Here is a 25,999-nt window from a genome sequence, read left to right on the forward strand (position 1 = left end):
GGAGTCGTCCCCAGGAGCCACATTCCTGACATCGCATCCTCGGAACTTGGCTTGTTGGGCCAGATTCTTCTACCTCCGTTGCAGTTCCACAGCAGTGGTCATTTTCACCGAGAAGAATTGCGGCAGTAAGTTGCCCTCCTGTCTTCACAAGTCACCCCCTCTCCCACACCTTTTACTTTACCTGGAGAGTCTACCAGTCTGGCTTTATTACTGTTTCCCTAAGTCCCCAGACAGTCTTAGGAAAGACCTTTCCACGGATGGCTATAAAGCCTAGGAACAGTAATTACAGGGACATTAAGGGTTAGAAATTTGGTCATAGGTGAAGGTCTTCCTATGAGTGGAGTCCCCTGGGAGGAAATAAGCTCTTGGGCATAGAATGGCAAATACATGTCATAGTTTTCTCAGAATAGCTAAAGACTTTGTAAAAGTAAAATTTGATCAAGTAACTAGTTTGCTTAAATCTCTTTCATGGTTCCCCTTACCTCTTATAGAAAAGCCCAAAGTCCATAATATGGTGTAAGAGGCCTTTTGCAACGTTGCCCTGCTTCTCACCTCCAGCCCTTCAGAGGTTCTTGCACCCCCTTATTAACCTTTTCTACTTTTTTGAATGTATCGGGCTCTCCTTGCCCCAGACATCTGCAGGTGCAAGGATCCTCTGCCTGAAAGCTTCTGCTTATCTCCCTAGTTCACCCCACACTTTAGGTCACAGCTTCTACATGTAACTTCCTCTAATCTGACTGTTCCCCAGTTCTCTGACTGGATCAGATGCCCTAGCAATGTGCTCTCAAACACCTTGGATTTTTTTTTTTTTTTATCATAGCACTTAATTTCATTTCTTAGGTGATACCCAGTTCCTCCTCTACCAAGATCCAATCCTCTTCACACCTCCCATGTTTCCACCTACTGTGGCCTGTCTTAGCCTACATCATGTACAGTACCAGTGAAAACAGTTCCATCATCAAATAAGTTCGGGGAGCATTGTATCGCCTCTTGGAGGACCACAACACACACTAGCTCATCAAAGGCTCTGGGAAGTCCTGCATAAAGAAGTACGATTTCCCAAATCCTAAGTTTATTTGGCTGTGGGACAATTTTCCCATATCTACCAACATCTCAAGGAAGAGTTTGGGAAATATTGACCCAGACATACCAAAAGGCATAAAACTATTTTTATAACCTTAGAATAAAAATCGATGGGCCAGGGCTTCCTTGGTGGTGCAGTGGTTGAGAATCTGCCTGCCAATGCAGGGGACACGGGTTCGAGCCCTGGTCCGGGAAGATCCCACATGCCACAGAGCAACTAAGCCCTGCGCCACAACTACTGAGCCTGCATTCTAGAGCCCGCGAGCCACAACTACTGAGCCCACGTGCCACAACTACTGAAGCCCACGTGCCTAGAGCCCGTGCTCCACAACAAGAGAAGCCACTGCAATGAGAAGCCCGCACACTGCAACGAAGAGTAGCCCCCACTCACCACAACTAGAGAACGCCTGCACGCAGCAACGAAGACCCAACGCAGCCACACACACACGAAGAATCGATGGGCCAATCTATTTTCTGTTTTTTTAATAAATTTATTTATTTTATTTATTTTTGGCTGCATTGGGTCCTCGTTGCTGCGTGTGGGGGCTACTCTTCGTTGCAGTGTGTGGGCTTCTCATTGCAGTGGCTTCTCTTGTTGTGGAGCACGGGCTCTAGGCACGCGGGCTTCAGTAGTTGTGGCTCGTGGGCTCTAGAGCGCAGGCTCAGTAGTTGTGGCGCAAGGGCTTAGTTGCTCTGCGGCATGTGGGATCTTCGTGGACCAGGGCTTGAACCTGTGTCCCCTGCATTAGCAGGCGGATTCTCAGCCACTGCACCACCAGGAAAGGCCGGCCAATCTGTCTTGCAAAAGTCCTTCTATTTACTTAGCAGACACTGTTTTCTCCTATTACAAGGAAACTGGGTTTTCTCTGCCCGAATTTCTTAAAATTAACATTTGGGGCTGAATAAACAAATACAAATTACTTTCTTTTCCTGGAGCACAATCATAAAACATTATTCTTGAAGAATAATGTCTCACCATGGAGACTGTCAATTTAACCTTTTTACTGGCTGTTTCTGATTTACCTACCTCCCTACCTCTAGATGGTTCATATATATAATTGGCTACTACTGGTTAGAGATAATAAATTCATCTTTTGAGAAACTCTACCAAAACACTTCTTTTAAAGATGTGCTGTCTCATGCCCATCATGTCTAGTGTTATGGGTTGAGCTGTGTACCCCTCCCCACAGATATGTTGGGGCCCTAAACCCCAGTACCTCAGGATGTGACCTTATTTGGAGATAGTCTTTACACAGATAATAAAGTTAAAATAAGGTAAAATTAGTGTGAAACAATCCAATATGCTGATGTCCTTCTAAACAGGGGATATTTGGACCCACACATGCATGCAGGGAGAATGCTATGTGAACAGGTGGCCATCTACGAGTCAAGCAGAGGCCTGGAACAGATCCTTCCCTAGCAACTCTCAGAAGGAACCATCCCTGTTGACACTTTCATTTAGGACTCCTAGCCTCCTCCCCGCCCCCACCACCCCCAGGGTAGTGGTACTTTGTTCTAGCAGCCCTAGCAAAATAATACATCTAGTGATTACAAGTGAGGTCTGTGTTACACCCCCTCTTAAATGTTTCTCTGGTCCCTAACTTCGATGTTTTGCATGGTGATCTCTAATATAATACTGATTGCTGGTGTTTATTGGGTGCTCTGGCAGCACTGCTCTAAGAGTTTCACATGTAGTAATTTGTTTAATCCTCACAAAACCTGTGAGGTCGATGCTGTTGTTATTCCCATCTTATGGGTGAGACCATCAAGGGATAAAGTAGGTCAGTAATTACTCCAGGTGACACAAGTTAGCAAATAGCAGATCCTGGATTTGGGTTGGTACTCTGGGTTTTGAGTGCGTATATGTAATTCCTACACTATGCTGCTTATGAGTGTAGCCAAGTGGGGGGTTTATAAAATAGGAAGGATTCAGCAGAAAGAGGGGCAGGAAGAGAGTGAAGATTACTCATAGGTTTTGTGGATTGGAGGGTTGAACCAGGAAGAAGGCGTCTGCTTGCTGCTCTCTGGCGCCCCCTGCCGACAGAGGGGAGAGACAAGGTGGTGTGAACCGGAAATGCAAAGCTGCTGGGAAGGCACTCCTGGGGCTGTTGGAGGTGGGGTGGGATCGACCCTACGCGGGGGAGCGCCGTTATTGGAGGCGCTCTCAGAGGGAGGCTGGCTGGTAAACCCGGGAAGGGGTGCTAGTAGTTCCAGCCGGAGGGCCTCTGAGGGACTTCCCAGGATCCTCCCTACGCAGTCCTCTCACGTGTGACCCCTTGGCCACACCCTGCCGCTCTCAGAGGCGTGGGCTTCTGCTACTGGTTGAAAAGAAGTCAGGCCTCTGGACTTGGCGTGGATTTCCCTCCCGAGATAAATCTTAGCTCCTCCCCTTTCTCCCAGACCCAAAATGGATCTCTGGATTTGGGAGCTGCAACTACAGTTCCTTCAGCTTCAGAATTCTCAGCAGGACGGACTGCGCCTCAGCCACGGATAGGACTGCTTAGAACATGAGCCTGTCAGGGCTGGGAGTCAGCCTCAGGAATCCCTGCCTCTCTTGTTTTAAGGTAAGAACTGGCATTTCAAGTTGTTAGATGGTGCAGTGGGTGCTGTCCGTACCTCCCAGATCCAGGTGATGTGTACCCGGCCCAGTTTCTTGTGTATTGGCTGTTTAGCTGCCCTAGTCTGCAGAGATTGCTCTGGCCAAGGGGTGCCCCTCACCCTGGAGGTTATTTCCGTCTCCCCCCCCACCCCGCTCCCACAAGCTCCCAGCCTGTAGGCACTAATTGGCAGATAAGCGGGTACAGAAGGTCAGCGCCGTTGCTCCCAGGTGGAACCAACTCTGGTACAATTAACGCTCCCTGCGGGATGCGGCTGAAGCTCCCGCGGAGACCACATTCTTGCTTAGTTTTCTTCCTCTACTCTGCTTCCCTCACTTCCTTTTTCCTGAGAGCAGTCCCTCAAAAAATTACTTAGACTAGAGTCTAGTCTTAGGCTCTGCTTTTAGGGAATCTGACTTAAGACAGAATACTTGCTGAATAAATTAACGAGGACCTAACATCTTCTTTGGGGGAGTAAGAATTGACAGTGCATTTGCTTTAGCTTTGGCCGCTTGTACTTACATTTAGGGGGTAATTTAGGCAAATAATCAACTTTATAGGTTTACAATTAGGATTATCTGATTGAGGTGGATACAGATTTTTCTGGTGCTAGATATGTCATCATGAAGTTGTTTTGAAAAGCATAGTAGGACTATACCATTTAAAGCGAGTTCTTTAGCTTTGAGGACTTTGATTTGTTCTGTCTCAATTTGGAGCTGCAGTAGTCAGTAAGGGATTCAGTTGCACAATTGATCATTTTCCCTGAAATTGTCATATTCTTTTCTGTACTCCTTGAGGGACAGGGTCTATTTCATCTTGCTCATCTTTGCATTGCTGTCTGGCACAAAATATCATGAATTGTAGATGTTCAATATCTTTGGATTTAACGAATCAGCTCCCATAAAAATATTTTTCTTGATGATAAGTTTAGAAGATTTGATCTATTATTTTGGGGGATTTTTGTTAACTTTTGGTGGTAATTTTATCCATGAGAATCATATCTATGCTTTAAAAAAATTGTGGAATGCATTCAACATGGTAATTTAAATATTTGCTGGGAAGAACTTGAGTTGCTTTTTCTTATCTATGATCATTTCTGTGATTTGCAAAGGCACATACCTCCCCAACCCCAGAATTTTACAGAAAACAACCAATCACACATTTTGAGGTGCAGATAGCTTGCTTTATTTTGTTGTTACTATCTCAAGGAGGTCCAACAATTATAACTAACAATTGAATTTAAACCTGCATGAAAAGAACTACATCAAATTGATATTTTGGGCAGTTAGTAATATTTTGTTGTTTTTAATTTAACGACAGCTTTATTTTGTTGTTGTTCTTTATTTTTTGCTGTGGCTCATTGCTTAGTTGCCCCGGTTTCTCTGGTGTAATTTAAATTTAGAGCTACCACACGAAGGCGTTGGCTGCACCCCGGGACCTCCAAGAGTTGGCACTGCTCTGGCATAGGAACGCATGAACAGCTTGGTTAAATGAGGGGATGGCCAGGTGATGTTGCTTTTCCAAGCTACCCAGGCACTCTCTATGGTCAGAGACAGTGTGAAATGAGCGAACAAAGTGTTGGCCGTTGCACTTTGCTCTGGTAATATTTAAGTCATGATCATTTTGAGTGTGACATCATCAGAGAAAATGTAAGACGTTAAAGTGTTGCTTACAGGAGGGTAAATGCAAACATCACCAATGCCTTACATTTCTGATTCAGTAAGTATTGGTGCACATATCAGGTGACGTGCACAGCATCGTGTCGGTGGATAGGACATCTTCAATGGGGAATTTCTCGACCCACTGAGGCATACTTAGACATCAACATTATGTTGAGGCACAAAGATTGATTAAGTGTTGAGCAGGGTATTCGTTCCATAAGAAACTTTCTCCTACCAACAGTTAGTTTCAACAGTTACATTGTAAAATGTCATAAAATAAATGGTACAAAACTTTATAACCGTTAATTCGGCTATATACAGTATGTACATGTCACTAGAGAATGTATAATCTTCTTAGGTCAACAATTAAGAAAAGATTGAAATGCATATTTTTGAACTTCGACTCATTTAGGTTGATACAAAACTACATTTTTTTTAAAAGTATTTACAGATCAGAAGGATTAGTCTATGTGAATCGTTCAGGAAAGGTTAAGAATGTCTGAATATGAGAGCACAGGCCCTCTTAAATGGATCGAATATTTATATTTACAGTAGCAGAGTCAGATCCAAATTCATTCTCTAAGCTCAGGGTATAAAGTCCACCATCTTGTTTCTGTACGTCCATGATGATCAGAGTTGTCAGTTCATCTGTGTTTTCAATATGGAATCTCCCTTGCTGTTCTTGATTTTGAATTTTTCTTCCACCATGGGACCATGTTATTTCCGGGGTAGGCTCACCCGTAAAAGCGCAGGCTACTGTTAAAACTTTGCCCTCGTCAATGCTGATGTCAGAGGGAAGAGCTTCAATTTTAGGTGGAATTCCTTTATGGAACAAAAACAACAAAAAAGTTTTAGGATCACTGAAAATATAACAGTTTGCTTTGTGCTGAATTGTATGTACTAAGGACTCTACCATGCTACTAGGCTTGTCTACCTCTACCAGTAATTTGATTGCTCACCTCTTACGCCTGCTTTAAGCATCCTACTAGTTGAGCTTTCCAGTTGTGTCATACTAGATTTTCCCATAAAACTGCTGGAACTCATTTCTACAAAGGACTCTTGCATGGAGGACATGCCTTGGGCAGACATGCTTGCAAATTTCATTTCGGTCATGCTGCTAGCACTGCTGCTGCTGAAACTGCTGAAGGAGGCCTTCTGCTTCGAGGCAGACATTTGGACTGACTGAGATGAGAAGCTTCCTTGCAAGCTCGTGTCACCACTTGTCCTCAATACTACCTCTCTGGGAGGTTCTTCAACTAGAGCTGTGGAGCATAGCAGATACACAGTGAACACCAATGACATCTGGTTAATTGGTGACATCTGACACTGACTTACAGAAATGGAACACTTAGACACACGCACAGAAACGCAACCCAAACAATTTGCTGTGGAAGCATAAGCAAATGCATACATACAGTTGTCAAGAGCTAGCTCAGTGTCTCCCAGAAACGAATCCTTATATTTCTATCATTACATTACATGCAGGTGCTAGAATCACTAGGAGAAAAATGATTAGTCATACAGAAAATAATTTTTATATTGTGCATTCTGAAAATACATGTAATAGGACAGTTGGTAGCTTTGCTTTGAAAGTTAACTTATCCATGTTTCTGTCTAGCTGTAAAGAAACGTTGACCTTTAAGAATGAATTCACACAGGAGGCCGGTGTCTCTTACACATGGGGCTCCAGAGAGTTTGCTGGGCTCAGAAGACAAAAGCAAAAAACAAACAAAAAAACTCAGATAACGGCCTTAAGCAAGTAAGGAAAATGGTAAAGATATACTTACGAAGGACCGTTAAGGAAGCAGTAGCTGAACATTGGCCATGGAAATTTTTGGCCTTAATTGTGTATTTCCCACTGTCACTTACTGAGGCATTTCGGATTTCAAGAGAATATACATTTCTGGAGCGACTTACGCTGATATTTGAAGAAACAGAAATCTAAAAAGAGAAAAAAAGGGTTTCTCTGAGCTCTTCAGGAGTAGATGGAGTATTTAAAGTTTTCTTCAGTAGTATATTCATAACTCAACTTACTGGCAGGTTGTTTTTAAACCATTCGATTTCAGGCGATGGCTCACCACTGATTTCACAAGAAAAGAGAACATTTTGTCCTTCGTTAACATTTTGAGATCTGGGCTGGGAGATGAAGGCTGGAGCATCTGAGAGTTCTTTGCTCAGGGTCAGATCATACTGACACTTGATGATTCCTTGGCTGGTTTTGCCAATGCAGGTGAGGATCCCTTCATCTTTGTGACCAGCCTGCTTGATGGTCAGCGTCTGGTCGCTGCCTGAGACGCCATATCTGTACTCCTCGGAGTTACTGAGCTCTACCCCATTCAATACCCATTTCACATCAGTGGCACCAGCAATGTTGGCTTTTAAAGTCACTTTCTGACCATCAGGTATACTCATCTGAGTAGAATATGCTTTAATCTCAGCATCAGTTCTGATTTCTTCTGATGCCTGTGATGCTTTAGTGATTTCCTCATGGACAATGGATTTTTCCAGGGAGGTCGCTTCTGATTTCTTGACTTTTTCGGAAATCAGAACTGTTGAAGCTTCCTCCTTGAGGGCCAGCTTCTCTGGAGATTTCACCTCTGACATCTTGATTTCTTCAGAAATTAGGGCTTTTTTGGAAATTTCCTCTTGGACATCTGCCTTCTTCTGGGATGTACTTTTGGAGGTCTTTTGTGTAGATACTTTCTGTATCTCGGTGTCTGTTACAGCTGAAAAAGAAAGCTCTATAAGGCAAACTGAATTGGAAAGAGGCCTCACCCTCTTCTCTTGTGGATTCTGTAAGTGAATAATATACAAAGAAAAAATATTGACTTAACGCATGCAGTGTAGGTAATACCTAATTCTTTCTCAGTCCCAATCTTGGAAAGTTGTCATGCATGACTTTGGAGATCAGTGTAATGATTATTTAAACTAAACTAAACAGAAGAATGATTTTTATGACTTAAGGGGAAAAAAAGTTTTGAAAAGAATAGTTGAAGGATTTAGGAGATGGGTGGATTTAGGAGATTTTGAGTAATTAAAACAATTGAATTATGTTTTAGAAGACTGAGATGAAAGCAAACTAATTTTAATTGGGAATACTGATACACTTCTTTCATTAACTTTCCACTGCTTTGGAAAATTAGCAAGAGTGAAGTTTTAGGGAAGAAGTGCCATTTTGTATATTCACCTGACTTTATTCTTAAACGTTCCTGGGAGCAGGAATCTTATATAATCTCTATGGAATCTTATATAACACCACATACAATTAGACACTTAATAAATATAAAAGTATACGATAACTTCAAATATGTGTATTTGTACATTTGTGTACAAATGGTATTCTGTAACTTGGTAAAACAGTTTTATTTTAATACTTTGTGTGTGTGTGTGTGTGTGTGTGTGTAAGGAATAGTGTTTAGAAATGTTTCCTTCATATTGTTTTCTGAAAATTATTGGTAAGAATAAAAGCCAACCTACCTTTTATTGTTAATTTGCAGCTAGAGGACACAGATCCAGCTGAATTTGTTATTGTACAAGTATAAAGTCCACCGTCAGAAGTATCAGTCTTATGAATTTCTAGGAAGAATCCTCCTTTGTCTTCAGAGAGTTTATATTTACCTCCTTGTGTTATAGCCTGTAGAATGCACGTGATTTGAGTTTTAAAAAGTGATTTACTTTTAAACTTTCTTTGGGAGATGGGGAAGAGGGAAGAGGTTAGTGTTTTTAGAAGATAAGATTAAGGATCATTTAAGAACTGGTTACCTTTCCATCCTTTGTCCAGATGACAGTCGGCTGGGGTTCTCCAGTAGCTTTAACTGCAAATTTAGTGACACTGTCTGAAGAAATAGTTGTATCCTGCAGCCCAGTAACAATTACTGGTTTTGTGGAAACTGGTTCAGGAGCTTTTGTTTCAGTTTTCTTGGTTTCTGTTGGCTCAGCAGTTTTTGGAGCTGCTTTCTTGGTTTCTGTTGGCTCAGCAGTTTTTGGAGCTGCTTTCTTGGTTTCTGTTGACTCAGCAGTTTTCTGAGCCGCTTTCTTGGTTTCTGTTGACTCAGCAGTTTTCTGAGCCACTTTCTTGGTTTCTGTTGACTCAGCAGTTTTCTGAGCTGCTTTCTTGGTTTCTGATATGCTTGAAACTTCCTCATGGATATTCTTAAAGGCTTGTCCCACAAATTGGAAGTTAGTTTTGGAAGTTCCACCTTCACCAGAAATCTCACAAACATATTCTCCACAATCAGATTCAGTGAGGTTATGGATTTTGAGCTCATAGGTACCATCTGCCGAATAATGAAACTGGAAATGCCCATTTTCCTTCAGTTTCTTGCCATCTTTATACCAGGTGACCTCTTTTGCACACAATACAGTACTTTCGACCACACAGGTCAGCTTTGCTGTATCTTTAGAAGCTTCTGCTTTCAAGGACTGAATTATCTTGGGTGGGGCAGCGACTGGCAGCTGCTGAACCTTTTCTGTTGGTGTGGGTTTTGCCTCTGTGGGTGATACAGCTTTTGGGTGAGAAGTCACCGGTTCTGGGGATTTCACTTGTTTTGGAGACTTGACTCCTTCTGGGGATTTTACCCGAGGCTCTGGGGATTTGACTCTCGGTGGTGATGTCAGAGCCTTTTCAGTAACCCTGGCCTTTTGAATGCTCAGAGTAAACTGTGCCTCTTGCTTCCCTTCGCTGTTCTCTACCACCACGCTGTAGTTGCCCTCATCTGAAGCCTGGACTGAAGAGATCTCAAAGGTCGATTTGTACTTTGCGGTGGTCACTTGGTGGCGGGCGTAAGTGCTTATGACTTGTCCCCTACGCAGCCATGTCACAGTCGGTACCGGCTCACCATCTGTATCGCAAGAAAACCTTGCAGAGTCGCCTTCATACACCGTTATGGACCTTGGCTTCGTGAGAATTCTTGCTGCCAAAGTCGTCTTGATCTTCCTGTGTGTGGATTTTTCTTCCAGCGACTTTTCTTCGACTGCAGCACTTTTCATTTCTGCAGATGCATGGTGTTCATACGATGAGAGACTTTCCCTTGTCTCTGTCATCTGTGATTTCATTTCCCTGATGGAAGAGGAAGCTTCCATCTCAGATGTTTTCTTAAATGATGAAACCGCATATGCCTCTGTTCTCGTCAGCTCAGGGAAAACAGATCGGGGGACCTCTTCGTGTCTGCGCTGGGAAGCATAGGTGGTGTAATCCCCTCCCGTGACGTCCAAGGTTGCATAGTCAGAAGCCTCACCTTTGTAGTTGGTGCACACGGCACGGTATGTTCCGCTGTCATCAATATGACAGTCCAGAATTTCCAGGGTCAGGACCCCACTGGTGTTGGTGTAATGAATCTTACTGCTCTCTTGGAGTTCTACACCGTTGTGGTACCATTTGACCTCGGCAGTTGGCTTAGACTGAACATTTAAGATAAAACATGTATTTTGGCCGCACGGTACCCTGTGGGAGCGCATCCTCAGTGTGATTCGAGGCATGTGGTCCAGCGTAAAAGGCTGCTGACTCAAAACCTCATACTTCCTTTCTGATGTCTTCTGAGTTTTTAAAGCAGCTTTCATGGACTCGTACCTGGAAAAGATATCAAATCTTGCCGACCTCTCAAATCTTGACAGTGATCGCTCACTAGACACAGGGCTGGGGGAACGTGGGCGAGTCCTCTCTGGGGTAGGAGACCTTCTTTCTACGTCATCTTCATATTCATATTCCTCAGCTGGCTGTGGCCGCGGCCGGATCAGCTCGGACACCGGCCTCATCAACTCGATGTAGGTCGGAGACAGGGAGCGCCGGCGTCTCAGCAGCCTGGACACCGAGGAGGAAGTGTCTCTCTGAGTGTGTTTGGAGATCTCATATTCTTCCTCAGTTTCCGTTATTTCAGTCACTTCTCTATGGCGTCTTGATTTCTTTCTAGATTTTTCTTCCTTCGCCATGTGGTCCAGCTCGCTTTTGTATTCCGAGAGGCGCCGGGTGGTGGTGACTGGACGCAGCAGCTCCTGGTCCTCTCTCTCGGCCATGATCCTCTGCCGCTGCCTGGGCTGCCTGTGCGAGACGCGGGCGTGCCGCTCCCGCAGCTCTGCGTAACTCGTGCTGGTCTCTGCCTTCGTTGGGATGTGATACGTTGAGTATCTGAAGTCTTTTCTTGCTTCCTCCACCTTGATGTGAGCTTGTGGGGAAGGGTAACGCAGACTCGAAAGCTCAAAACGTGGAGGGCTCCGGCTTGGGGGTGAGGCTGAAAAACCCAGTTCCAGCTCTTCTTCAAGACGCAGCCTCTCTTCCTCTGTTCTCTTCATTGCCAGGTAGTCGTCAATGGGCAGGAGCAATTCTTCATCCGAGATGTCACCGAGAGAACGTCTCCTGGGTCTGTAATAAAAGTAATAATCAGGAGAAGGTGTACGCTGGCGGGCTGGTCTCACCATTTCAAGGTCGTCTTGGGACAGTTTGGGAATCCTCCACTTGGGTCTGTATTGATCGCTGATGCGTGGAAGAGGCATCACGTAGAACTGTTCCCATCTTGAAAGGCGGATGCGCTTGGGTCTTTTCTGTACAACTCTGTCCATCTTCCCAGGCATTTCAAATTGATCGCGTATCTTTTTGTACCATTTCATGTCAGACATGGGCACGAACTGCTTAATGTGTTGGTCTTCTTCTATGGTGGCCGGTTTGTACTTGCGTGGCTCTGGTACTTCGTAAGGCATGCGGAGTTTTCTCTCCTCCTTCTTTTCTTCCGTCTCAAGTCGGTATTCCCCTTTTACAGTCTTGGTGCTGACGGCTGGTTTGTAAAGGATGGCAGCTTCTCTCAGTGCCTCCTGGGCGACCTGTGTTAGTGGCACAGTCTCAGTTCCGGAAAGAATTTCAGCCATTCTTAGCGTCTTGTCAATTTGCCTCTGTACGTGTCGTTCACGCTCCTCCTTAGTCTTGAACTCCTGTTTGACGTACCTCAGGCGTTCCACTTGTAGGTGGGCCTGGCAGCTGGTGGATCCAGCAGTGTTTGTGGCTGTGACTCTATAGTAACCCGTGTCTTCAGGCAAAGTATCCCTGATATGAAGAGCATAATAATCCAAGCCTTCATGGATAATTTCAATGTTAGGCCCGAGGGACAGTGGCCGACCGTCTTTCTCCCATTTTAATGTTGGCGTGGGGATGCCAGACACCCTGATCTCAAAGCAGACACTTTGGCCTTCTTGGCATTCTGCGTTTGCCAGTAGCCGTTTGAACATGGGTCTTAGGGTCGTACCTGTTGGAGGTGGGTGTGGGGTCACAGTCAGCTTTGCTTTGCAGCTGTCTTCACCGTATTTGTTTTTTGCCACCACAGTGTATTCGGCAGCATCATCCGTAGTTACACTGTTGATTGTTAATTGGTAAAGACCCTTGTCGGACTCAAATGTGTACTTCCTATCATCATCACCTGGTTTGATTTTCTGACCTGATTTATACCATGTTACTCGAGGCTCTGGGTGGACAGTTATAGTTACTCCAAACCGGACATTTTCACCCACGTAAACTGTCCTGTTATAGAGAGGCAGCGTGAATTCTGGTGGCCTTTCCAGGAGTCTCATGGTATCTGTTCTGCGCTTAATTTTCCTTATGGTTCTACGGCAGTAATAGTCGTAAACTTCTCTCACACCTTTAACAAACAGCTCTGCGTAAGAACTGTCTTCCCCGTAGTCATTGACTACTTTGCATCTGTAGGTACCGTCATCAAATTTGGTAATGTGTTTGACATACATGGTGGCCACTCCATCGTCATAGGTGATTTCATATTTCTCACTGTTCTCCAGCTGTCTGACACCAAAGTACCAAGTCACTTGGGTAGACTGATCGTAATTTTCAATTTTGCATACGTATTTGACATATCCTCCTTCTTCACCGACTGCATGCATTATCTGCCCAGAAACTGGGCCGATTTCAATGGATGCCACTTTAACTTTAGCAACGCTCACTCCCTTCTGAGATCGAATTGCACCACCACAGGAGATCCTGGCTGCAGACACAACGAAGTTGAGGTCTTTCTTGATCAGGGTGTGGTAGTAACGTCGGTGTTTCAGTGTCCTGATCACTTTAGTACTGACTCTTTCTATCTTCTGCTTCAGCCACGGGTGCTGGAGAGCCTCAGATGCTGTCATGCGAGATTTTCTGTCTTTCACTAACAGCCGGTCAACAAAGTCCATGGCTTCAAGGCTGATCTCTTGGAATGCTTCTTCATCAAAGGTATATTCAGCATTCATGATGTTCTCAATCACCTGTTGGTTAGTTTCGGCCAGGAATGGATTGATACCACTCAACAGCACATATACCAGTGTTCCGAGTGACCACATGTCTGTGGCTGTGCTGACAACATCATGCTGGTGGACTTCAGGTGCATAGTATTCAGGGGCAGTGAACAGAAGCCTAAAGATGTCCCCTGGCTTCAGCTGATGGGCTTGACCGAATTCTATGATTTTAATGGTGGAGCTCCTTCTTGTTTGGTAAATGATATTTTCTGGTCTAATATCAAAGTGTCCAATATTATGACTGTGTAAGAACTCAAGTGCTTCGCAGACCTGGCGAACATAGCTTACAATTTCTCTCTCATTAAGTTCAAAAGCACTTGTGTTAATGCGTTCAAATATGTCAAGTCCTGATATGAACTCAAAGATCATAACTAATTCTTCCATGCTTTCAAATGATTCATGGAGGTATAAGATATTTCGGTGCCTAGCGATGTTTAGAATGGAAATTTCTTTCTTTACCAAAACCTGATCAGCCCCTTTGACTTTAACAAATTTGGCCAGGTATGTCTTCTTTGAGGATGTTTCAACACAACGGTGGACAATTCCAAACTGACCACGCCCAAGATCTTCAGCAATCATATATTTCTCATAGAGTTCCTTGGTTGAAGAGTGAGATGCTTTGGTCATAGAAACTTCCCTGCTTTCATCAACCTCTTCATCATAGTTCATAGCTCTGGTCTTATCTTCTTTGGTTATGGTTGGTTCTGAAGGCTCAGAAGGCTTGCTCAGGCCAAATTTATTTTCCGCTATTATACGGAACTGGTAACTTGTTTTTCCAAATAAGTTGATCACGGTATAGTGTGTTTCTCGGGCCTGTCCTACGCGGATCCATCTTTCTGCAGTGGTCGCACATTTTTCAACAATGTAGTTGGTGATTTTGCTGCCACCATCAGAAGCTGGCTCAGTCCATGTTAAGTTGACAGAATCTCGTGAGACGTCACTAACTTTGACTCCTCTAGGTGGGTCGGGAACATCGGCCACGTCCAGTTCAACTGTCTTCTGATCAATTCCAAATCTGTTTTTAGCACAGACCACATAGAAACCAGCATCTTTTCTCTCCACTCCGTTGGGGAAAACAAGTGATGTGAAAGATCTTGTGACAATAACTTGGTAGTGGCCATTGTTGTTGATGAGATCTTGTCCTTTCTGCCAGGTGATCACTGGGGCTGGTTTGCCACTGAATGGGATCTTGATGCTGATTACCTCACCTCGGAGAGCGTGGACTGCTCCCATGCCTTCAAGATTTTTAGGCAAGTGTATCTTGGCTGGAACTGTATCAGAATAAAAGAAGGAAGAATATAATTTAGCAATACCCAACACTATTTAAGAGCACCCCCTACCCCAATTAATAATATGTAATCTAGCACCAAAATGATGTTTGCTGATTTATTTTTACCTTCTACTTCCAAGGAGGCAGTGCCAGACACAGACCCTCCTTGGTTGGTAGCTCTGACTTGGTAAACTGTGGCATCATCATCTGTGACGCTTGCAATGATGAGCTGGTGGTAGCCACCCTTAAACTCTTGAATCCTGTACTTTAATCCATCTGCAATGATTTCTTTGCCTTGTCTGTACCATTTCACAATTGGTTTTGGATGACCAGTCACTTTGCAGACCAAAGTAGCATTGCTGTGATATCTGACATTTAGATTTCTCAGTTCCTCTTTAAAGTGTGGTGCCTGAATTGGGACATCACATTTGGGAATGACAGGTTCTGATATTTCACTCCATTCGCTTTCCCCACCTAGGTTTTCACATTTCACACGGAACTCATATTCAAGACCTTCAATAAGGTTTTGCACTGAAAAGACGGTTTCTCGAATTTCATCTGTTGTCACAGCAATCCACTTGTTCTGCTTCTTCTCACGCTTCTCAAGGTAGTAATTTCTAATCTTTGCACCTCCATCACTGGCAGGTGGCTTCCAGGCCACAACACAAGAATCTTTTGTGACAGCAGCAATAGTTGGTTTGCCAGGAGCACCTGGCTTTTCTGTTTAAAACAAACAAAAAGCATTTGACTCATGGGGTGAAACAAACAGCTTTATGAAGAGCTTATTTTTTTAAAAAATAAAATGTTATGAACCCAAAGTTCTATTAAGAATAACTAATCCAGAAAAATGAAATTGGTTACTTTATGCCGAGAAACTTACCAAAACACAAAGTTCCTTTTTAGAGAAAAAGGGGATAGGGTATACATGTGCCCTTTTAGATAAGCAAAAATTCAATTTAAGTGAGATAAAAGGCACTTGTACTTTAGCTGAATCTTTGCTATCTCCTTTCAAAAGTTATTTCTGTTTGAAAAAAAAGTTTTATGTACAGATGGAATTTGGCCATAGGAAGACTGTAGAGGTTGTACTCACCAAATGGACTCTTAATGATCACAACTGAGGAGACTTCTAGAGGGTCACTGATGCCAAACGTGTTCTGAGCCAAAACCCGGAAGTAATACCCAGCATTTTCTGTGAGGTTCACAATTCTACAGGTTGTCACTGAGATGGCTGAAGACACCAATTGCCATTCAGCCCCTTCCTTGGCCTCACATTTCTCTACCACATAATTGGTGATCCAGGAACCTCCGTCATCTGCAGGTGGTTTCCAGCTGATCACCACAGAGTTCTTCAATAGAGCTTCAATCACAATTGGTCCTGTAGGTTTGTCTGGTTTATCTGTTGGGAGAAAATACAATTGTAGTGTGTCTCCCAAGACTTTTTTCTTTTTTCTTTAAAAACAACAAAAAAAACCCCACTGAAAATGAAAATAAAATACCTTGTATTTCCACATCAAGGATGGCATCCACTGTTCCAAGAACATTGCTGAGCTGAACTTTGTATTTCCCAGCGTGAGTCTTACGTTGGACATTCTTCATGACGAGATGAGTATAGTGCTCAGTGTTTTCAATAGCAGTGTTTTCTGAGTTTTGCAAAAGTTTCTGGCCACGGAACCAAGTGATGGCAGGTACTGGACGGCCAATGTACATAACGTGAAGTCGAAGCGTTGACCCCACAGCACCGTAATACTTCTCTTTCAGTGGGTAACCGGGATGGAATTGTGGCGTTGCTTGCAGGAGAAGCTTACTACTGGATTCTACTTCTCCAACCTCATTGGTAGCTACGCAGGTATAAACGCCTTCATCTTCTTGTTCCTCGGTCATTACTGTTAGAGTATGTGTGCGTCCATCTGAAGACATTTTGTACTTGCGGCTTTGTATCAGCTCCTTACCAAATCGGTACCATTTAATGTCTGGTAGAGGCCTTCCAACAATCTGGCATGAGAGTTGAGCAGCTTCACCCAGTTTGGTGGTGACATCCTTCATTTCTTTGCGTACTCCTGGGGCCTCTCCAGCTGAAGGGTATGAAAGATAACATTAATGCATTATTGTTACTACTGAATCGATAATCCTCTGTCCTTGTATATCAGGAATGAATTCATCCTATTGACTAATACTTTATTAGACACCATTATTTACATATGAGTCTAATTCTTAAAAAGGCTTCACAGTGACTGGAGGATCATCTGGAAAGTAGAGATTCAATGAGCACATCATATTATTATGTAGAGTGACTTTTTATGATTGGGAGGCATTAACAATGTATAGGGTTTGGGGGAAATATTAGTTCTCTATAAATCTGTAGATTTGCCCTTACTTAGGTTCACTGAAGTGGGGTACATTTGTTGACCCTTCAAGTCTTACTAGGAGTATTAAAAAAAAAAAAACCCATTGTATTCAAGGGAGAAATTGCTTTAGGAATCAGTTCACTGCACCTAACAGTTCACTGCTGAGGTTATGTGCTTGGAATGACTTCCTTTAGAATGCATCAACTATTCCCTGTGTGTGCATATGCCAGAGTGAGTGATTTCTTTCCAAACACTTGCTCTCCAGTAAAGCTTTCTGGAGATCTACTTAGTCCAGACGAAGAATTAGCCTTAACATGTTGCTCAGTTTGTAAACCAGAAGCAGAGAACTAACGTGTTAGTTACATGTTACTTACATGTTAGTTTTGTCTTTACAGACATAGCGGTTCTTCGAGGTCTGCTCAGCCCTGTCTCATTCTCAGCGAAAACCCTGAATTCATACTCCGTAGCTTCCAGCAAACCCCCTATTGTGAATTGCCTGTCCTTGATGCGGTCCTTACTGCTCTTCTTCCAGACATTGTCTCCAGATTGTCTATATTCAACCCAGTATCCAAGGATTTCTTTGCCACCGTCGCACTCAGGTTTCTCCCACTGTAGAGTGACGCTGTCTTTGGATATTGAAAGAATCTCGAGTTCTCCAGGTTGGCTTGGCTTATCTGAAATATTTGAAAACAGTTGAAAAGGAAATCAGCTTTCCTGCTGAAATAAAAGAAAAAGAGCAAAGATGGTTTGCCTCTCTGATTCTAACCCCTTTGGAAACTCTTTCCTTACCAAATGGATCTTTGCAAACAACTGGTTCAGAAGCAGGGCTGGTCTCGCTTAGGCCAACGTCATTCTGTGCGATGATGCGGAACTGATATTCCGCGTCGGGAACAAGCCCGGTGATGGTGTACATTGTGGTGGTGATCTGAGTCTTGTTGTGTCTGACCCACTTGTCAGTTGATGTCTCCTTGCGTTCAATGTAGTAGCCTGTGACCCGAGAACCACCATCGTCTCTGGGCCGGGACCAGGACAGGCTGACAGAGCTCTTGGTCACATCTAGTACTTCTGGGGGATTGCTTGGAGGCTCGGGAGGGTCTAGGAATGTAAGTGGAAAACACATGTGTTAGAGTGCAGTCCCAACTCTTGTAAGCTGGTGGCTTTCCTTTTGAAACAAAAGAGCACTGAGAGGATTTTTACAGTGTTATGGTTGGAAGAGCACTTACTCAGTGGTGTTTTTGGTATGACTGGTTCCTCAGATTTCAGGGGTTTGCTTATTCCAAACTGGTTTTCTGCTGAAACACGGAAATGGTACTCCACATTTTCTTTGAGGCCTTTTACGACCAGAGATGTACCTCGGACTCTGGAGTCGATGGTGTACCAGGCGGCTTTAGGCACTTCTCGTCTCTCGAGGATGTAGCCTAAGATGTCAGCACCACCATCATCAGCAGGGGGTCTCCAACTGACCCTTACAGAGCGAGCTTGTATGTCGTCATATTCAAGTGGCCCTTCTGGAGTGTTGGGACTTCCTATCACCCTGACCTTGATATAGACAGCCTTCTTGCCACATTTGTTTTCCAGAACCAGGTCGTAAGTGCCAGAATCATCCCTGTCTGCTTCTTTGATTACAAGCTCAGTGTGAGTTTCAGAGGTTGCAATCATGGCACGCTTACTAATATCTTGGCCTTCCTTGGTCCATTTACATATTGGGAATGGTTTTCCTTTGATTGGTATGGTAAGTCTGATGACCCCACCTTGTCTTACAAAGATACCTTCCTGGTATCTTTCATCAAGTTCATAGTCAGGATATTCTGGGAAGAAAGGTAGGGTTACAATTAGCATTTTGGGAGGCGGGTGTAGGAAATAAGTCTTAAGGCAATTATAGCAGAAAGTAAATGATCATATGTCTTACCAAGCATTTCCGTGACTTTGACTGTTCCTGGTACCTCAGCGGGCTCCCCAGGTCCACCAGCGTTACAAGCTAGGACACGGAATCTGTATTCAGCGCCCTGAGGTAGGTGTGTGAGAGTATACTCCCGAATCTTGGTTGGGGTGGTGTTGCATTTGGTCCATTCATATTGATCAACTTTTTGCATTTCGATCAAGTAGCCTGTGACTTTAGATCCTCCTTCATCTTCTGGAACACTCCAGGCCAGGGAGACTGATGTCCTTGTTGTATCAGTAACTCTTGGGTTTTGTGGCTTTCCTGGAGGAGCTGGGAATAAGAATAAGACAAAAACATACTTGTTAAAGTTTCTGCAAAGTTGAAAATCAAATGCACCACCTAACAATTTCAGTGAGTTGTGGAAACATGGACTATAACATTAGAATATTTTTCATTTTGTAAATATTTAATTCATTTTAATCAGTTAACATTACTTAAAGCTCTTGGTTTTTCCTTTGTCTTATTTGTGCTTTGTTTATAATCACTAATACTATCTTACATTTACCATCAGTTTTTAAAGTGCTTCCAGAAATATTAACTTGCTTTAAAATTTTAACTGTGATATAGGGTGTGTATTGTGAGTTCCATTTTAAAGAGGGAAAAATAGACTCAAGAGAAGAATATAAAGTTATTTGCCCAAAGTTGCCCGGGGTTTGAATGGGGAGGGGATTGATGACAGAGGACACAACTGAACTTTTTGAGCTGTTGGAAATATTCTATATTTTGATTGTGGTGGTGGTTATACAAAACTTATAGAATTCTATATTTCAGAAGGGTGACTGTTACCACATTAAATTATACCTCAATAAACTTATACAAAAGGTATTTACCAATTGGATCCATGGCAATGGTGGGTTTGGAAGGACGGCTTGGTTTTCCAGTTCCTCTCACGTTAATGGCTGTGACACGGTGTTCATATTCTAAGCCTTCAGTAAGGCCAGTGGAACGGTACCGTGTCATCGTCACTGGTACTTTATTTACACGGACCCATCGATCTGCTCTCACTTCTTTGCGCTCCACAATATATCCAGTCACTTGGGAGCCACCGTCGTCTTCTGGTGGGTACCAAGTAAGTGTCATGCCCTCACGTGAGACATCAAATATCTGCAATGTTTCTGGAGGTCCAGGAATATCTGCAGCAAGACAGAGGTAAACACAACATGGCACCATGAATAAATTGAAGACTCATACATTTGTATAAGTGTGTCTTGTATATACCGTCCTAAAATGGTATATATAAGACTCTTGCAACTGTTTTTCTCATGTTTTCATTTTTGTACTTTTCTTGCTGTTCCTCATTTTCTTCAATTCTATAAACATTTATTTAGCATGTATTCTGTATTGTTTCTCACTGTAACAGCCAGTCCTCCCTCCTGCCTTTCCTTCCATCCATCCTTCCCTAACTCCCTCCTCCTCTCTTTCTTCCATTAAAAAAAAGCCCCACCCATGTTGAAAACTTCCAAGAAAAGGAGGTTTAGAAACCTTGGAAAGACGCTGGGATTAACTTTGTGACCTATTTTTACTTACATAAGGGTATATTAAGAACAAATTCCTTCTTGTTAATATTTAGGATCAGAGGTGGGGATTCTACCTCTGTGGTGGGGACTCTACCTCTGGGGATTCTACCCAGAGTGGGGGGTGGCGTCCAGGACTTACTGATGCGGCTGCGACATTCTATGGCCTCAGATTGCAAGTACGAGCCGATCCCGAAGCGGTTTGTCGCAGCTATACGGAACGCATACTCGTTTCCTTCAGTGAGTCTGGTGAACTTAAATGTTGATCTAGTCACTGATTCAGACACTGGCAGCCACCCTGGACGATGGGCATCACGTTGTTCTACCACATAGCCACTCAGTGGAGCACCACCATCCAGTTCAGGTGGTCCCCAGGAAATGGTCACTGAAGTAGCATCAATTTCTTCAATCTTGATAGGCCCAGTTGGTGGACCAGGCTTGTCTATGAAAAAAAAAAAAAGAAATCCCGGAGATTAATTTTCACTTCAAATCAAAATTGGGTGACTAAACAACAACAGCTTGCTTGTGTCTTGGTCTCTCATCCTTACCGAGAATGATAACTTTAATGGTCTCTGAAGTAGTTCCGGTTGCGTTCTTCAGTTCAAGTATATAGTCTCCAGTATCTCTGATAGTGGTTTCACGAATGGTTAATTTAGCTACCTTAGTATGAGTTTCAACTGTGACACGCTCTGATTCTCTTAGTTTAGAGCCAGCAAAGAACCAGGAAGCAGCAGGAGGTGGGCGACCAGCAATTGGTATCACCAGCTCTACTGGTCTGCCGGCTGGGACGTGGATGGTCTTTTGAGGCATTGTAGAAAGATCGATTGCTGGCAACACTATGAGAAAAAGTAGGCATTTATTCATAAGTATTATTTCTAATGACAAAGTGTCATGAATTCTGAATGTTTCCTTCATTTTCCTTTACTATTATTGTTATTTTGGTGATTTGGTACATACCTCTGAGGTCTTGTACAGTCACGGCTGTGATGATCTCTCTTGGTTCTGACACACCTTTCTCATTTTGTGCCCTTACTCTAAATAAGTACTGTTCACCTTCATTTAAGGAAATAACAGTGTGCTCTAGGACTGTGGGTTTTAAGGTGACAACCTTCATCCATCTCTCGGTGCCAGCTTTGCAGGCCTCAAGAACATAGCCAGTGAGCCGGCTACCACCATCGTAGAGTGGTTTTTCCCAGGCAAGGGTAACAGTCGATTTGGTGACATCGACAACTTCTAGCTTCACAGGCACCAAAGGTACTTCTGAGACCAGAACTGCATCAGATGTTTCACAAGGTTCTCCAATGCCATAGATATTTTCTGGCAGCACTCTGAAATAGTACATGGTTCCTTCTATAAGTCCAGAAATTCTGTAGAGCGTCTTGCTGCATTTGGTAGTTACTGTTTTGAATGCTCTCATGGCAGCTTCACGCTTCTCAATAATGTAATTGTTGACAGGAGCTCCACCATCAATTGTGGGAACTTCCCAAGTAATGGTCACAGAATCTCTTGATACTTCCTTAACTTTCACTGAAGGACAGGGACCAGGAGTATCTAAAACAAGAGAATGAAATATCCATACTTCCTGTTTGCCTGATTGGTTGATAGATTTTTGGGGGGGGGCAGGAAAATATACTCAACACAGTTCCTTTTAGAGAGGTGATAATCAGAGGTTAAGGTGTATCTTTTTAAAGAATCTACTCACAGCATAGTCGATTTTAAGACAAATACTTACCATATACTTTAACAAGGACAGTTGCTGATTTCTTGCCAGATTGGTTTTCAGCTTCAATGGTGTATTTTCCAGCATCATACCGGTTAACTTTGTCCACAATAAGTAAAGAGTAACTCTCAGTGTTGTCAATGATCGCCCGGCTTGCAAGGTCAATGCCCTTCTTGCTCCATGTGATGACGGGTGGTGGTCTTCCAGATACAGACACCATCAGCCGCAACGAGGCCCCAGCTCTGATGGTCACAATCTTCTTTAAATCATCTGCAAGCTCAAGATCCGGTATTTCTGGAAAGTAAATGTCAAAACTTAATTAATTCATGAACAGGTGTGATGAGAAAATAATTCACCTAAAACCTTATATTATAAATACCTAGTCTTTCCATGGGCTCAATTTCAGCGGTTGACTCGCTGTATTCACTCATGCCCTTCATGTTCACAGCGGCAACTCTGAAGGAGTATTTCTGGCCCATTTTAAGGTCTGTCACGGTGAATTCATTATTTCTTATTGTGGTGTTGGTATGCACTCGGTACCACTGATCAGTGTCCTTCTCTTGCATTTCAAGAACATATCCTATGATGTCAGTGCCACCGTCATACATGGGCTTGGTCCAGGCTAAACTAATGCTGTGTTTGGTGGTATCCACAACTCTCGGAGCAGAAGGTGGTCCAGGGGTGTCTATGAAATTTTAAAATAAGGATGCAGGTATTACACAAATAAGGAAGCTTGAGATTTGTATTTTTTGGTTTTCAAGACTCACTGAGGCATTATTGTTCTTTGTCCACACTCACCAAGATACTCTTTGTAACTAGGCTCTTCTGATATTGCAGGATAGCACTGTATGCTCTATTATTACTATTATTATTGTTTTAAGAGTTAAACTTCTTTAGAAAGGTAGATGTTTCTTTCTGGCCACTTTGGCTAGCTATGCTGTGTCCTGCTAAGCTCATTGCTAACAGTACCCATTCTCAGGGACTTTAGTTGCTCAGCTTTCAACAGGGTTAATATCACTTGTCACCTCTACATTGCTAATAAGTACAGGAATAAGTTTCTTCTACTTCCTCGAGTCAATCCAAGTGATTTATTCCTTTTAGTTCTTGGGCTTAAACTTTGTACAAGGATTTGCCACTTACTTCTGAAGCTCTTGTGACAATTATTTTGTTAGGTACTTACTAAAATACAAGAAACTTTATGCTCTGCTAAGCCTCTTAAAAGAGATGTTGTCTTTTATTCTTTTCAGTAGTTATTATCATTACAACAAAATTCTCTCCCTTCTTAGGAAGATTTGCAAAATACATCCCTTTCATATTGGTAGTAAAATAGTTTATTTATTTTTTCCCAGATTGGAAAATACTGCAACAGTTTTTAGCAATGTAACTGCTAACTTACTGACAGAAGTAGTAATTGAAATGTTTTCTGTCTTAGGTTGTATTTAAGATCCTTCTAATAAGCATATGCCTTTCTAGACCATTCACAAATTCTACAAGTTATTGGAAATGGCATGTTGGAAAATTATTTGTAATGTGGTTTTGATGGGCATTAGGGTTATGTATGATTCTTGGAACTCACATGATGGTTCTCTGCAAGAGATAAAGTTGGAAGCTTCGCTGGGTTCGCTGTTACCGGCAGCATTTACTGCGGTCACCCGGAACTGGTAATCACAACCTTCCATCAGGCCAGTCACCTTCAGCCTGGTATCATACACCACATGGTCTTTGTTCACACGTGTCCAGCGCAAGCTCTTCTTCTCACGTTTGTCTACTAGATAGTTGCTGATCTCGTTGCCACCGTCAGATTCAGGTTTTGTCCACTGAATGATGATATGCTCTTTGCCAGCCCCAGCTTCTTCAGGTATGCCAGGTTGTGATGGAATAGCTGTTTATATTTTTATGAAAATAAAAGGATGATCAGAATCGCACAAAATCACTATTGCTATGACTGTCCTCCCTTCTCCCTGATCCCATTACATTTCAACTGCTGAACTGTCTGAGTGTTAATACTCACTGAAGGAGTTTCTGGCGACAATGGGCTCTGATTCAACAGGCACACCAGGGCCATATTTGTTTACTGCCCGCACTCGGAATATGTATTCGTTGTTCTTGATGAGTCTTTTAACCACGTAGGATAGGGTTGGGCATTCGCCTTCCACAATCACCCAGTTGAGTCTGCTAGTCTCGCGTCTTTCCACGATGTAGTGAGTTATTTCTGCACCTCCATCTTCCTGAGAAAGGTTCCAGGCTAAAGTGCACTTCTCCTCTGTTACTCTGCTGACAGTGAGCTTTCCACATGGGCCCGGGGAATCTGAAACAGGTATAAGGATGAGCAATGAGGAAGGTGTTTCTTTCTGCCCACGCTTGAGAAAGCTTTGAAAATCAAAGATCATTTGACGTACTTACCGAGAACTTTGACCATGACAGACACGGCCTTGGTCCCACTGGCATTCTTCACCGTTAAAGTGTATCTTCCACTGTCACTTCTGTCACAGAACTTGATCACAGCAGTTGCTCGTTTGCCAGTGTACTGCAGAGAGACTTTTTCACAGAGATCTAGTTCCTTGTCCCCTTTGGTCCAAATAATTTTGGGTTCAGGTTTGCCACCAACTGCAGCATCGAGAACAAGATCCGAGCCTGCTCTGATGGTAACCAGATCACCCTGTAATCTGGCATCGAGTTCGGCTTTGGGTGGAGCTGTCATAGGCAACATAGATGTGAATGAATATATGATAGTTTATTGTTATAGAAATCATGATAATTTAAAAGGAGAGCATTGACTATTCTTTACCGTATTCATCTCGGCAAGTGATGGGGCCTGTAGATTCTGATCCTTTGCTAATTACGCCTGCTGCATTCTTGGCCAACACACGGAATTCATAAGTGTCTCCTTCACTGAGAGCAGTAACGGTGAAGAAATTGTCAGATACGATGGTGTAGTTGCACTTGAGCCAGCGACCATCTCCAACTTCACTGACTGGCTTACGCTCTATGATGTAGCCTACAACCTTGCTGCCTCCATCATACGCTGGGGCAGACCAAATCAGTGACACCGTTGATCTGGTGACGTCTGTCACCTCTGGTCTTCCTGGTGCATCTGGAAGGGATGCAAAAATAAGGTTAAAAGCAACTCTGAATTTTGCTAGTACCAATAATGATGACGATGATGGTGATGATGATGATAAACAAATGTACCCTTAAATTCTGATACCTACCAACTGGGTTTTGAGCCATCATAGGTCTTGATGCTTCACTGGCTTTGCTAACGCCTGCGACATTGAGTGCATACGTTCTGAACTGATATTCCAGTCCTTCTACCAAACCGGTCACTTTGTAATTGCACTCTAAGCATGGCACTTTGTTTTCTTTCACCCAAAGAATGGTGTTACGTTCTTTCTTCTCAACCCAGTAGCCGATGACTTTACTGCCACCATCATGATAGGGTTCTTCCCAGCGAATAGACATGGTATTGGCAGACACACAGTAGACCTCAGGTCTGGTAGGTGCACTTGGTGGGACTAAATATAAGCAAAGGTATCAGATATGAATACAGTTTTATAAAATTCAGGGGAAATATTTAATAATAGAGACTTGGAAATATG

At 43.2% G+C, this 25,999-nt stretch overlaps 1 protein-coding gene across 1 annotated transcript in view; it reads right to left on the minus strand.

The window, feature by feature from the left end:
- Positions 1-4,841: 4,841 nt before the first annotated feature.
- Positions 4,842-25,999, minus strand: part of TTN (titin) — a 285,964-nt gene continuing 264,806 nt past the window's right edge. Inside the window, exons 302-325 of the mRNA XM_082466160.1 lie at positions 25,613-25,915; positions 25,189-25,494; positions 24,804-25,094; positions 24,412-24,708; positions 23,977-24,282; positions 22,780-23,085; positions 22,413-22,694; positions 21,638-22,231; positions 21,229-21,516; positions 20,823-21,122; positions 19,997-20,299; positions 19,134-19,436; positions 18,448-19,032; positions 18,014-18,319; positions 17,599-17,898; positions 16,376-16,951; positions 15,970-16,275; positions 15,006-15,599; positions 9,104-14,880; positions 8,819-8,975; positions 7,376-8,067; positions 7,129-7,282; positions 6,301-6,603; positions 4,842-6,163 (exon numbers count right to left, since the gene is read on the minus strand). Of these exons, the coding sequence (XP_082322286.1) occupies positions 5,865-6,163; positions 6,301-6,603; positions 7,129-7,282; positions 7,376-8,067; positions 8,819-8,975; positions 9,104-14,880; positions 15,006-15,599; positions 15,970-16,275; positions 16,376-16,951; positions 17,599-17,898; positions 18,014-18,319; positions 18,448-19,032; positions 19,134-19,436; positions 19,997-20,299; positions 20,823-21,122; positions 21,229-21,516; positions 21,638-22,231; positions 22,413-22,694; positions 22,780-23,085; positions 23,977-24,282; positions 24,412-24,708; positions 24,804-25,094; positions 25,189-25,494; positions 25,613-25,915 (13,928 nt within the window). The 3' untranslated portion in view covers positions 4,842-5,864. The remainder of the gene's footprint in view (positions 6,164-6,300; positions 6,604-7,128; positions 7,283-7,375; positions 8,068-8,818; positions 8,976-9,103; positions 14,881-15,005; positions 15,600-15,969; positions 16,276-16,375; positions 16,952-17,598; positions 17,899-18,013; positions 18,320-18,447; positions 19,033-19,133; positions 19,437-19,996; positions 20,300-20,822; positions 21,123-21,228; positions 21,517-21,637; positions 22,232-22,412; positions 22,695-22,779; positions 23,086-23,976; positions 24,283-24,411; positions 24,709-24,803; positions 25,095-25,188; positions 25,495-25,612; positions 25,916-25,999) is intronic.

The sequence above is a fragment of the Balaenoptera physalus genome (genome assembly GCF_965194825.1).
Source record: "Balaenoptera physalus genome assembly, chromosome: 6".
NCBI classification, from domain to species: Eukaryota; Metazoa; Chordata; class Mammalia; order Artiodactyla; family Balaenopteridae; genus Balaenoptera; species Balaenoptera physalus.